Raw genomic sequence first — 14175 nt, forward strand, 5'->3', positions numbered from 1 at the left:
ATTGATAGAGCAACCCTCGCAACATCCTTTTCATCTATCTGTCAACATATAATCTATGCGCTTTCTACTATTGTCTTTTCGATTATTTATCTATTTATATCGGTCTATCCCTCTATCGATCTGTTCATTTATCTATCGATATATTTATTTATTTATTTATCGATCTTTCTATCAATCTATCTATAATATCTTTGATCATCCACTCTAACAATCTTCAATCACATTAACATAATCATATAAATAAGTTAGTTATATATCATTTATATAGGTTTTTTGTAAGCTGGTTATTGATAGAGCAACCCTCGCAACATCAACGCTCGTCAGACATTAATATCGTGTTCCTTTTTTTTTATCTACCCCACAGACACTGCGCTATTCTCGTTCGCAGAGTGATCGCTATTTAGCAGGTGAGTGGCTAGCAACTAGTTTTGTTTTTGTATTTTGTTTTTGTTCAGCATTAAGCGTAGATGTGTACTAAATGAGTTATTTAAATGGCTTGTCCAAGACCGGGATCGCGACCAAGATCGAGGCCGTGGAGTTAAGGCTGAGGAGAATCAGGTTGCCGGCAATCTGGCCACTAAAGTTGGCTCGTTGATTTGATGCGCTGGTGGTCCTGCCATCCAATTAGCGGTCTGTTATTAAGCGTGAGTGGTTTATAATAACAGACTGACGACTATGTTTCATAATTTCTATAATTTACTCTTCGCATCTACAATATTTATGAAGGTTCTTCTTCCTTAATGCACGCTCTTTATCTGTCGTAAAAATCGGACGCTGTCTTAACTTTCGTTTTCATTCAAGTCGAGGTCATAATTTGATATTCGCTGTAAACAATTGAAGGCAATCAATGGCAGCAGAAACCCATTGACGATGCTTAAAGTGGGCAAGTGCGGGTGGGGGTTGGGGGTTGGGGGGGAAGCTGTCATTTAAATTACTGTCATGTTCTTTTGCTAGTAACAACAACAACAACAACAGCTTACGGGCAGCCGCAGCTCTTTTGCCAATTTCCAACACTTCCGTCAACACTTCAATACAAATGCCAGGCCAAAAATGACTGTCAATCTGTCAATGTGCATGCCACACACACACATACACACCCACACATACACCAGAGATATATCTACAATATATTCCCATTTCGCATGCACAATGGAAATGTCCAGTGGGTTGGGTGGTTGGGTGGTTGGTTGGTTGGTTGGTTCCTTTTATGTCAAAAACGAGCAGAGAAATTGAATCATCAGAGCGAAGTGCTCTCTCTGTCAGTCAGTCAGCCAGGCATTGAATTGGTTTGCTTCCCAACGGAGCTGCTTCAATTTTAAGGCAACAGCGCAGCAGCCAACAATGACGTCAGTTAGCCCTGCTATCGACCAACAAACATGATGTTGTCAGCTTGAAGAGCTTTTCATCACGATTAACTCGACTCGACGCGTTTGTTTGCACTCCACACGTATGACGTCACAAGTGTGACGTCTGCAAAGGTCAGAAGGGTACATGTGGCTTCTGGCTCGCATGCTACAAATGTCGTCGTGGCCTTTAGCATTATTGTACTTGTACTTTTATTTATATTGCCTATTTCGCATTATGACCATTTGGACATTTGGTCTTGACACTCACTCCATTTATTATATGCGATTGGGACCGTGACCGTTACTGGAAATGGACTCGACTTGGGATTGGGATTGGGTTTGAGATTGAGAATGGGGCTGGTCAGTGCTTTTGTTGTGGTTGTGGTTTTCGTTGTCGTTGTCGTTGTCGTTTCATAACGGAAGCAGTCATCACAAGTAGCTATTTTGTTGTTGTTGTCGCTTTCATATTTTCTTTATTTATTTTTTGTTTATTTTGGTTGGAAAGATTAACACGCAGTATTTCATGATTTATATCTGATATTGCACAAATATAAATTACCAGCATTTATTTTATATTTATTTATTTTGCTCATCGTCTGAGTAAATACTTTAATATAAATACTGACTGGGATTATGTGTCAATGTCATGCTTGTTCAACGCGCCTTTGCCACGCCCTCTGTGATATGCAATTAGCAAGGAAAATTTCAAATGATTTAAGCGCTAATTTGTCGCTTACATTAATAAACGCGTTTAAATCGAATTAAATTCTGCAGAATGCAGTTAATTAAAAGAGCTTTAACATTTCTATTCAACTATGTGAAGGCTTTCAATCATATGACAACAAAATGAAAAGTTTAACCTTCAATGACAAACTATGCCAATGGCCACAAATGCTCACTCCCTACAGCATACAGTGATGCCTGCCTACAATGAGCAACAGGTGCGGTTGGCCATCGACTTGAAACTTTCATAGCCTCATTTTGCAATCGTGTACGATTGTAATTCATATAAATTCTCTATGAATGGCAACTGCTTAAAACAAAGCCTGACAATGGATACGTATGTGTATGTGTGTGTGGTTGTGTGTGTGTGTGTGTGTGTGGGTCCTTTCAATAAACATGGAAATGAAATAAACATCATGAACAAGCAACATGACAGCAGATATTCATTCATTTATTTATTTATTTGTTTGCTCAACTCAACTCAACTCAAATGGACTCGACTTGACTCTCGGGTTGCCATTAAGGCAACTAACCACAGAGAATATTATTATTATCATTATTATTAATAATATTATTGATAATAATAAGCGATTATGAAATCTGCATCTGGGCAAGGGAATCACAAATAGCTCCACGTAGAAAAACAGCAGCCGACAGACAACATTGCTCATACGCCCCGTTGCTTGAATGCTTTGTTGCCGCCTCGACTTGAATCGACTATGCTCGGCAATCGTTCGTCGGCACGGACTATGTTCGGGGCTCGTCGATTTGCTTGGCGCGCGGGCAAAATCATTAGTGCTCTTACAGGCGCCGTGCACGGTAGACGCATTCGTGACCGCATCGAGTCTGGGGCAGACAACGGGAACGCGTCGACGCCAGCGACTCAATTTGCTGTAACGCTCTAACGGTAATTCAAAGTACATACTATCACTGTGCAGTGCCGTGTACACAGTGCGTATACGCAATGCGTAAATGTTCAAGTGCCACAATGTAAGCAAATTTGTCAAGTTTTCGTGAATTAGCAACAGTTTCAACTTTTTGAGGCAGCCAAAGCTGTCGACAGTTTAGCACAAAACAAATTACCAAAAAAAAAAGGTGACAAAACGGCGCTGCCCACGTTAGTGAAAATGCAGCGTCGCATGTCCGTTACGATACGGGAGTACAAGTTCTTTAGGAGCTTCTCCCAAAAGTTCGAGAATTGGCCCAAACGCAAGGCCGAAGCGTTGTGGCGCAAAATGCGTGAGCGCAAGATCGCAGGTGAGCATTGACAGTAATCCCCCACCCAAAAGAAAATATAAACAGAACAACATTTTCACGTTTAGCCCAAGGGCGAAAAATATGAAATTTAAACTAATATCACTTGTTTTTGCTTACTGTATACAAACAATAAATACGAGTATTTATACTCTAGGTCTGTGTACGTGTATGGACGCGTGCCGCGTACCGCTTGCTGTTTATTGTTCTCTGACACCCCATTAGGAGGTGGTGCGGTTGCCCCGCCAGCTATTTTAGGAGCACTCTGTTGGCTATTTTCAGCTGGACCGCAGCGGTCTGTACATATCAATCGACGCCGCATGGCGCACAATTTAATCGAATTATTCATTGCATTATTAGGCGATGTCTCAGTCCAGCAGTTGGGCATGGAATAGGGCAGAGATTGCAACAAGTTGCTGTCATATCATACGAGTGTATGGCCAAGTCTGTCTGTCTTGCCAGCTGGCCACATCTGTCAGTTGCTGCAGTCCGTTTGTCAGTTTGTCAGTCAGTCACTCAGTCAGTTTGTCAGACAATCTCATACGATACTCATACCCCATCATCATTTGCGCTACGATTTCGCTTCATCTTCTTTTTTTTTTACACCCAAGTGAAATTGCGTGCCAGTCAAGCGAGGCAATTCATTTAAATAAAGAAAATTGTTTGCATGTAGTAATAAATGGAAAAAATTATTATACAATTAATATGTTCATACGAGTTGGCAAACATACACACACACATCTACAATAATATGCACCTGCCTCCATGCTTCGTGCCCCCAAAGTGTATTCCCTAGGCAATGCACTGCAAACAATATATAATTCAATATATTATAAATTAAATCTCACCTGATTTGTGTCATACCTGAGATAAACTTTGTCTTCAGGCTTTGCAAATTGCTATAAATAGCATTAAATATAATAAAATGTCAATTACTATGATACACATCCTAATGGAAAAGTATTTTTCCCTTGTAAAATATGTAAATGAGTTGTATCTTTTATTCCTTTCGATGTCATTGCACTGAAAACATACAAAATATAGCGATATCGAATTAAATATCGTCTGATCTGTGTCATATCTAAGATGAACACTTTTTACAACTTTAAAAAATTTGTATAAATAAAATACAATCCGGATAAGTAACAACCCTTGATGATGAAGTTTCTTTCTCTTGTAAAATATGTAAATGAGCAGGTTTTTTCCCTTATAAAATTATTTTCGTCAATTATCTTAACCACTGCCGAAGCGGTTGTGTAATTTAAATTACTTTTCTTTAACCCATTTCGAGTTATAACAATAAAACGCATAAATTTTCCGCCTGTTGGCCATGCTGATTTTGTGTTTTGTATTTTTCGTATTTTTATTATATTTTATTTTATGTTTTGTTTTCCTTTCAAATGTAATTATTTTTATATGCGAATTTTTTTTTGCGCTTTGTCTGCTTTTGTGTGTTTTTGTTGTGTTGTGAATTCGTTTTTGGAAGCAAAACAACAGCAAAATTGCCTGAATTATTTTATTGTGGTGGAGGCGGGACACGAATTAAGAGGCGGGGGTGGTTGGTGGATGAAAAGACGACCGGCAACTCAGCAGGAAATATGCGGCGTATAATACGCTGACATTAAAAACGTATTAAGAGCTCAATGATCTGTTTTTTTTCAGTTTGGAAGATATCAAAGCAGGTGGAATAAAATCAGCATCAAAGTGGATACGAATAAGGTGCTTCTGATTTTGTGGAGTGCGTGTGCTTCCAGCTAATTTCAAATGAAAATCAAGTACGCGTGTCTCATCAGCTGGCTTAGGGCAAATTCAACTGACAGCCTGCCACTTGTTGCAAGCAGTCTCCTGGACACAACTCAGTTGCCAGCTGCGAGTTAACAGGACATCAGCTCAGCTTGTTGTGCACCTTGTGTGTGATTTATAAATAGCTTGATCCTTTGCCAGTCTCGTGTTCACTGAAGAGGAAATGCCTACACTTCACTCTGCCCCCCTACCCTCTCTCTCTCTCTCTCTCTGCCACACTTGCTGTCTCTATTTATACAACCATGTTTGCTATTTACAATGCCCTAAGAACTCTATTTTGGATTCTTTCGATTTGCATTGAGGCTGTTTGCTGGAGCATTTATAAAGGCTTCCGTATGAGTTTCTGGTCTTTTGTTTGTTTCAAGTCTGCTGTAATTAATTAAAAATCGCAAAGCTCTTTTCATTTGATGGCTAATCCCAGAGTAAGGAAGCACACGAACAGCAGAAAGTTGCATGCGTCATTTGCTGTCAGCTTTGACTGTTATTTATGTTGCAAATGACATATAAGCAGCCACAAAGACAAAGATTTCTTAGATACGACTCTGACCATCAAATGCCGCAATGTGCCATGCAATTAATTAATGCCAAACACCTACAACAAAAACTAATGCATTTCAAATGCATTAGATAATTGTCAGTTGAACGCTTAGAGGAAGTCTTTTTAAACGTATTTATGCATTTAAATTTACTTGTATATGTATGTGTAATGATTGACTGATTTCCCATAATGGCAAATCACTTATTAGCTTTAACTGCTGCTCCTGCGGCAATACAATTAGCCTTAAAATGGCCAATTGGCAAACATTTAGATGCAAATAGAATGCGAAAAAATATGTACAAAAATGGTTGCTAAATAATGTGGACAACAATAATAATATACAACAATTTGCCACAGGCAAACTGCAACAGGCAGCGTTTAACCGAATTAAAATGCAATTAGTGTGTTCAGGCTTCAAATTCGCTCTGCAGGCTATCAAAATTCAATTTTAAAATGGGGATTTATGAAAGGTCAATATTATTATAAAGGCTTTTATCACAGCGACCGCGAGCGGAAAAATACTTGTAATTAACTTAGCTAAACTTTGTTTTCTGCTTGCAATCTTAAACAATATTTTGATAAGCAAATGAAGCCAGTTCGCTACGTATACGCCACGTGCAACATGTGCTCTGCAATACGTATGTGTTTCTGTATGAGATCCCTGTCTGTAAACATTTTATGTAAGTTCCTCGACTGTAAACCATTCTCGGAAGTGTGTGTCATTTGCATGCGATGCGTGTTGTTCTCGGTTTGTGTGTGTGTGTGTGTGTGTGTGTGTTGTGTGCTGGTTCAGTTAACTTTTTCTGGAGTACGCGAAAAGACAAAGGATGTCAGTAACACAGGCAACAGAACAAGCTGTCAGACGGGCGCAAAACGAATCCTTGCCAAGTCAATTGTGTTAAGGATTCGCGTTTCATTGAAATTTGTACAGCTGAAAGCAGCTTAAATTTCAGTCAACACTAGCTTTTCTTTAATCACTGCGGACGGCAGTTCGCGTTAGTGACGAAAGCAGCACGAAGGGTGCGAAAGGCGACTAATCACTGCGGACGGCAGTTCGCGTTAGTGACGAAAGCAGCACGAAGGGTGCGAAAGGCGACTAACTATATATACAGCTAAGTTGGAAAATTTGCTACGACTGTCCGATCAGATCGAGCTATATACCGATCGACAGGTTTAGTTCTAACTTACAAAATGGCGTACTAAAACTTTTTCTAACCAACCTGGGTCATGAGATACGGGGGTGTAAGTGGGAGGGGAAAAATTTTGATAATTGCAGCTTATGGGGCTGTTGGGGCTTTTTGGTAAAATTTTTTATTTTTTAAAAATTCTACTTAAAAATACGCGTCGATTGATACCTCAATCACCCAAATCCGATAACTGGTTCAAAAGATAAATAAATTTGAAAATTTTAGTGGACTTCTCAAAATGAAATGAAAAGTCAGTTTGTTTGTCTGTTTGTCTGTTTGTCTGTTTGTCTGTTTGTCTGTTTGCATCAAAGCGCTAAAGAAGCTTAAATGTAATGATGGGGATTGATTCCTTTTCAAAAATCTAGAAATGTTTGTTCTACGACTTTTTCAATTTCCCGCTAGTTTAGCGGGAAAACGCTAAATCCCGCCAAAATTGAAACCTCAACAGTTTCCAAACCATAGAAGCTACAGATATGTTCTATATATTATTAGAAAGGTGTGTTTGGGGGCTTTTAGGCGTACCTTTAAACTTTTTTTCTAAAGTACTCAGGTAACATTTTACAGGTGAAATAAAGTTTTTAGCTTACATTTTGGCGATTTCTGACAAAACGGCTCTAACGATTTTGTTAAATTTTAATATGTTGTAATACGTACAATTTCGCGTTTTTTGGTATATGAAACATAAATTTTGGTTGAGGGTTCGGAAGATATTACCTGTTAAGTGAATAAATACATTTTCTATCGGTCGAAAATCACGTTTTAGTACGAGAGTACGAGGTTTTATGAGATATCTCAACCAAAATGATACAATATGCATTTAACTTGGTTTTATTTATTCTGACCAAAGTTGGTTCAAATCGGACCACTATATCATATAGCTGTCATAGGACCGATCGGGTCAAAATTAGGTTTTAGTATGAAAAACTTTTTTGTTTAATGAGAAATCTTAACCAAACTAATACAATATGCATTAAACTTGGTTTTATATATCCTGACCAAAGTTGGTTCAAATCGGACCACTATATCATAGCTGTCTTAGGACCAATCGGTCCAATATTAAGTCTTAGTATGAAAAACTTTTTTGTTTTACTAGATATCGTAACCAAACTAATAGAATATGCATTTATTTAAGACTTATATATCCTGAACAAAGTTGGTTCTAATCGGAACCACTATATCATATAGCTGTCATAGGACCGATCGGGTGAAATCCAAGTCTTAGTATGAAAAACTTTTTTTTTCATAGTAAGTACGAGGTCTCCGACAGTATAGTATGCTCGGCTGTAGCAACGCGAGCAAAGCGAGCAGGGGGCGTGGCCCCCTAGTTTTTCTTTATAATTAAAAAAAAAAAAATTTTTTAAATATGAAATACGTTTAACAATTAAATTTTTATATTTTACTATTTGCCTGCATTAATGATAAAGTTACAATGTCAAAAGCAAAAGCAATTGCAAAATTTCTGATATCCACAAAAAAACCTAAACGAGGTAAAGTCTGTGACAAGCAATTTCTAGACCCAAAATTTCTGATATCAATTTTGTGACGAACAAAATTCAGTTTAATCTAAAATTTTAAATAAAATATAAATTAATATAAAAACGAAAATTGGCATTCGGCACTGCGCAAAAGTTATTTTTATGTACAAAGAAGATCACCCTTTTACTCACAGTGCACAATGCCAATTTTCGTTTTTTATATTAATTTATATTTTTATTTAAAATTTTAGATTAAACTGAATTTTGTTCGTCACAAAATTGGATATCAGAAATTTTGGGTCTAGAAATTGCTTTCGTCACTAGACTTTTACCTCGTTTAGAGGTTTTTTTTGTGGGATTTATTGAACGCGTAAGGAAGAAAAAAGCGATAGTTAACTAATCAAAGTAAGAAACAAATTTGTTGTAGTAAGCGATTTAATTTAAAGTCTTTCCCATTTATATTTTTAATTAGACGCTAAACACGCGTAATCGTTGGTCACTTAAATCAACTTTGCCTGTTGCCTGGAGCATCCACATACACACACACACACACACGCACACACACACACACACGCACACACGAGGCATAATAAATATCTTGCGTGAATATGCGCGTGGTTGGCTTTAAAATGTTTTAACATGGCGAAATGACCAAAATGAGGAGAACAATGACAGAACGGGAAGCACAACAAAGAGAGTTTGTACCCCACACATACACACACACACACACACACACACACAGCCTGTGGGCGACTCTGTGTGACCAACAAACAGCAACAAAAACAACAACAAATATTGACTCTGGCGCAATAAAGTGCTTGGCAATGTAAGGTAAGGGTAGGCGTGGCATACGCCTCCTGACAAGCGTCCATAACAATAATGTGCGCACTTTAAATGGCTTTTAGATGAGCCAGTGGCCAGGCGAAGCGAAAGCGGCAACGAATACGAAAATGACAATGACAAGGATAGCGAACATGAATACGCGGCGTATGCGCAATTTTAATAACGCTCAAGTGGCATTTGCATTGTTATGGGTTACTCAATAGCTATGGTTGTTGTTCCTGTTAGACGAGTTGATGTCGCTAGGTGTTCTCTGTACACGCATGGATAATTAATGAGCTGTTGTCCAGCTATTTTTAGTTGCTTCTACTTTCTCCGCCGACTTCTCCTGATGGCACTTTGTGTAATTATGGGCGCAGTATTGCTAATTGTTTCGTTTGGCCAAGGCACACATAGATACATTTGTCTTTATTTGTAGAGCAGGTCAGTTTAGTCATCAGATAATCCTGATGCAATCGAACCTGGAACAGCTCAAGTTATGACAACAATTTTCCGCCTCAAATTCACTTGAATCGATTTCAAATGTGAGCCAGTAGATTGACGCTGTTTAAAAATAAAACTAGAGGAACAAACTCTTTCACAGGAAGCAAGCTGACTGCCTGCCTGCTTGTCCGCCTAGTTGACAGTCCGGGTCGAAACCCGGCTCGTTCGCCTGTGTGACACAGTCACCTTTTCCGACAGTCGTGCAAGTTAATCGCTTGCAAAATTCAATAATAATTCAACCCTCGCCAACCCGCCGCATAAATGCTACTTTGACAGTAAGCAGCCGGAAAGTGTTTCATGTTGTCGTTCTACGTATTTCGCATGGTCGACAAAGTTGATTAAAAATCAATAGCACAGGTAACAGTTTCCAGTAAGGCTCTCCCTCCCCCCTCTCTCACTCTCTCTCTGTCACTGTTTCAACATTTCTCTTGGTTATCCTGCCATCCTGCCTGCCTGCAGATGTGTCTCAAATTGAATTCGTTTCGAAAGCCAACGAGCAATGTAAAACACCAAACAGATTAGCATTTAAAATAGCAGCTTATACACATAGAGAGCTAGCTGCTTTTATGGTTTACCTCAATTCAATTGATACGCGAACAAATCTCAAATACTCATTCTAAGCTTCGACATAATGTCTATAATGCCATTTGTATTCATTGAAAACAAAATGTTGCCTATTTTCCGGCAGTTCATGGTGGCATTGCTGTGATCTCAGCTATTTACCGTGTAGAATCATAAAACGATGGCATACAATAATTATTTGCAGTTCAATCATTGTGTTTTTTAGCAAAAAAAAAAAAACAAACAGACGAAACGAGAAGAGGTCTTTGCTTTTAGCCAAAAGCACATTATGTTGGCCTTATTTCGCGGTAGTCTTGTTATCCCATTTTGAACATCATTTTGAAAGATTCTTCAAAACTTTTACTTTCATGTCATCTTGGCGAACCCAAAAATGTTGTTTAATCAGCAAATAGCCAGGGGCAACAAGTAAGAAAGCTTTAGTCGACTAACAGATACCCTGCGCCTAGCTATGTGCGTTGGAACTTCAGTGTTCTTTTCTTCTTTTTAGGTTCGATTTTAAAGGAAATTTTTTATTATTTTTTATTTTTTTTTTTTATTAAAAATGTAATGAAATTTTACAAAGAATGAGTGTGAAATTAAACTAAAAATAAAAACAAAATTATTTATGATAGAATATAACAATGAATTAAAGATAACTTATAAGGGGGAGGTTTAAGGGGTAATACTGGTTAGATCGTCTAAATTTTGGTCGGAGATCTTCATGACAAGACCCGGTTCAGAAGGTCTTGAGTAACATATTTGTTTATTATACGATCGTGATGAAATTTAAAAACAGATCCGGACTTGGTTTATGTGCCAAATGTCAATGTTATGTCGGTAAGAATCTGAAGATTACCATCTCTGGGATCAGTTTATTCAAACGGACCGCATGATATTAATTCATCGACTCGTCTGTTCATACTGACCAAGATGATATATACTTTATGGAACCTACTTACAATTGCACAAACTTAATTAACCCGCGGTCAGAGTATAAAAAGACAGTCAACAACAAAAACAGTTTAAAATGCCGTCTTTTAAAAACTTTAAGCGTCGACATCATTTGGACAGTTTACAACATAATCCATCAAGTGAGAAATGTCCAAGCGAGCACAAAGCGAAGCCAAGCCACACACTCAACTTCAGTTGAGAGCGAGTTAAAGCCAAATTGAACGCTTGACTCCTTGGCGTGTAATTGGTTTCCAGCGAAACTGATTAAGTTTTGTCAGGCGCAAAAAGTCGCACAGCAATTTAATTACAATTAACTTTATTTGTAGTACACCAGGACGTATGCGTGATATTAATACTATATGTTTTTTTTATTTTCTCGCAACAGAAATCGAAGCCGTGGAAGCTTGCAAATGGCTGCGGGCGGCAGGTTTTCCGCAATACGCGCAGATGTACGAAGGTAAGTTGCAAGTCAAAGTCAAAAAAAGCCACAGAGCACGCACTTCCGTCTCCACAAGCTGGCCGCGGTGCCTTGTCATGTTAACATGCTTGCCCAATGGGCGTGGCAATGTGGGCAGCACTATGGTCTGTAGTCTGTAGTCTGGTAATTGATGGTTATGCTTGACGCGAGCAATGACGTTGCAGACGACGTCATCAAGAGTGACTCGCTTTGCTCGCCATTTAGTTTTTATACTCGCACTCGCACTCGTATGCGAGTATTTTACGCTTCCCAAGTGGCGTTTATTAATTTCATGAAGCGCACTTTCACTTTTGCCTGCCACTAAAATAAATAGCCATCAAATTGCCGACATTATGACGTGGCAACATTGTGTGTGCTTGCAACACAGAACCCAATTTAAATGCTGGATCACGCGCAGCTCATTGTTCAGCATTCATCCATCCACAGCATAGTCATGATACGAGTATGATAGCCGAAAATCCGCCAAGTGAATCTGATATCCATGGCACGAAGCGACGGCGCGACAACAATTAGGAGCAGCGATCTTCGTGACGTTCATTGAAATCCTTTCAAGCGAAAACGAAAGCTAAAAAAACGCCACGCCCGGTTTCTGCCCCTTCTTCTCCCTCTGCCACAGCTCTGTGTGATCGTGCCCTCTGCTTTGCCCAAAAGAATTTAACAAAAAATACGCAGAAAGCAACAAAAAAAAAAAAAGAAGAACAACCAGAAAAACTCATCAAGCGCAGATAAAATATAATAAAAGGCTAAAGGACACGTTGCGCAAGACTTTATGAAGACCACCTTTGTATGAGAAACCCAAAAAACAAAAATAAAAACAAAAACGATTACGAAAACTTTAGTGGAAAGTCCTCGACTACGAGATACCCTGCTTTATATGTTTTCTTTTAAAAAAAATGTTTATTATCCAACCTGTCACTTAACCAGAACTACAGTTTGAAAAAATAGCAAGGCTTCCTCAAAAATATGCCCTAACTTATTTTACCCTCGTTACAGGGTATATAAAAATCACATTCGGCTAAAAAGCCTAAAAAACATATTCTGAAATTAAAATGATTTCGTTCTTTCGCATTTTTTTTTTAATTTTTGGTTAGCCACTAGCCAAAATGTTAGTGTGGGTTCATTGAACCCTTGTCAAGCTGCATATTTATGCGTATTTGGGTCTGTTAATCGTAATCGCTGGATACAGATTCCCCCCACCCCTCCTCTCGATCCCATCAAGACCTGCTTTGGTCTCTTTTCGAATCGGTATTTGTCGCCGAAATTTCTGGCGCGACGTCGCTTTGCATTTAACGCCTGAAGGCCGCGCAGATTGATGACGCCGCCAAATCTGCAAATTCAAATAAATACAATTTAAATATAAAAAAGAGTCCAAAAGAATTCTTTAGAGCCGGCCAAAAGTTCAGCGACTTTATTTGAATTATGAGCCAGGCCAAAAGGCAAAGCAACAAAAAAAGTGAATCTGAAATGGAGAACCCGCTGTTTTGGGCAATAACCTGAGGCGCCCAAATGCCCAGCACGATCTGCATTGCAACACAAGCAGATACAGATACAGATACAGCTACATATAGAGATACAGATACAGATACATACACGTGTGTGTTGCTGTCGCCCGACCTTGAAATATGCCCATTTCGTTGCATAAATTCGCAGCGGCAAATGCGTTCAACCAAATTTGTATCTTTTGCGAAATAATTTGTGCGCGCATTTAAATTGCAGTCCATCCCCGGCTTCAGCTCCAGCTCCAGCTACAACTTCAGTTCCAGCTCCAGCTCCAGCCCAACCCATTGCCATCCCATGCCACATCCCTGTGCCACATGATAAATGCGTATTTTAATGAGTTTCGTGTAAACAAGGCAACGGCGCATGCGCAACGAGCGCGTTTTAAATGTGGAATGATGGCAGGATTTGGGGATTCTTTTGGGGTTTGTTCGTTCGGTAGATTGAAATGCCGTAGGTGTTCAGCGCTTCATTGCTCTGTCATTTGGCAGTGACTTTGCTCCGACCGCTCTCAGAGTCTGCTGAAAGGAGGTGTAACAGTTGTAAGCGTCTGTTAATTTGCTTAAGCAAAAAAGCACAAAAGAAATGTGAATGCGAAAGAAAAAGCGACAGAGTGTAATTTCTGTTTGTTTTATATTCTCTTTCAGTTTCCATTTGGCATTCGTACGCACACATTATTCACTAAAAGTGGCAGCCTTAATTCGAGGGTGTGACTTGCACTGTGGGGCAAGTCCAAGTCCAAGTCTGATTGATGTTCGATTATGGCATCGATTTAAGCAAGTTGTATTACTCAATTGATTATGGTACATGATTTCAAAATGTTTTCTTACAAATTTCACCAAAAATTTTCCCTCACATTTCACACCATAAAATTGAACTTTATTACAAAAGCAGATAGAAAATTTTTCTGCGCACTGCGTCATCTTTAATCCTAATGCAAACAAACATTTCTGATTTCCCATTTGTGGCTCGGCGAAAAATTAATCATATGCTTGGCCCAATAAATTGAATCGCTAACTGAATGAATTGCTCCGTTGCC

The 14175-nt window shown here is 38.8% G+C and overlaps 1 protein-coding gene across 3 annotated transcripts in view; it reads left to right on the forward strand.

Annotated features, from left to right (window-relative positions):
- The window catches only part of LOC117791834 (rho GTPase-activating protein 7), a 99487-nt gene that overhangs the window by 79255 nt on the left and 6057 nt on the right, over positions 1-14175 (forward strand). For 2 of the 3 annotated variants that reach the window (XM_034631731.1, XM_034631732.1), the window contains 2 exons: positions 365-407; positions 11547-11618. In XM_034631731.1, the coding sequence (XP_034487622.1) occupies positions 365-407; positions 11547-11618 (115 nt within the window). Of the gene's footprint in view, positions 1-364; positions 408-2756; positions 3327-11546; positions 11619-14175 lie in introns of those variants that run through there. The other variant, XM_034631733.1, reaches the window with a different exon arrangement.

The sequence above is a fragment of the Drosophila innubila genome, assembly GCF_004354385.1.
Source record: "Drosophila innubila isolate TH190305 chromosome 3R unlocalized genomic scaffold, UK_Dinn_1.0 2_E_3R, whole genome shotgun sequence".
Lineage (NCBI taxonomy): Eukaryota > Metazoa > Arthropoda > Insecta > Diptera > Drosophilidae > Drosophila > Drosophila innubila.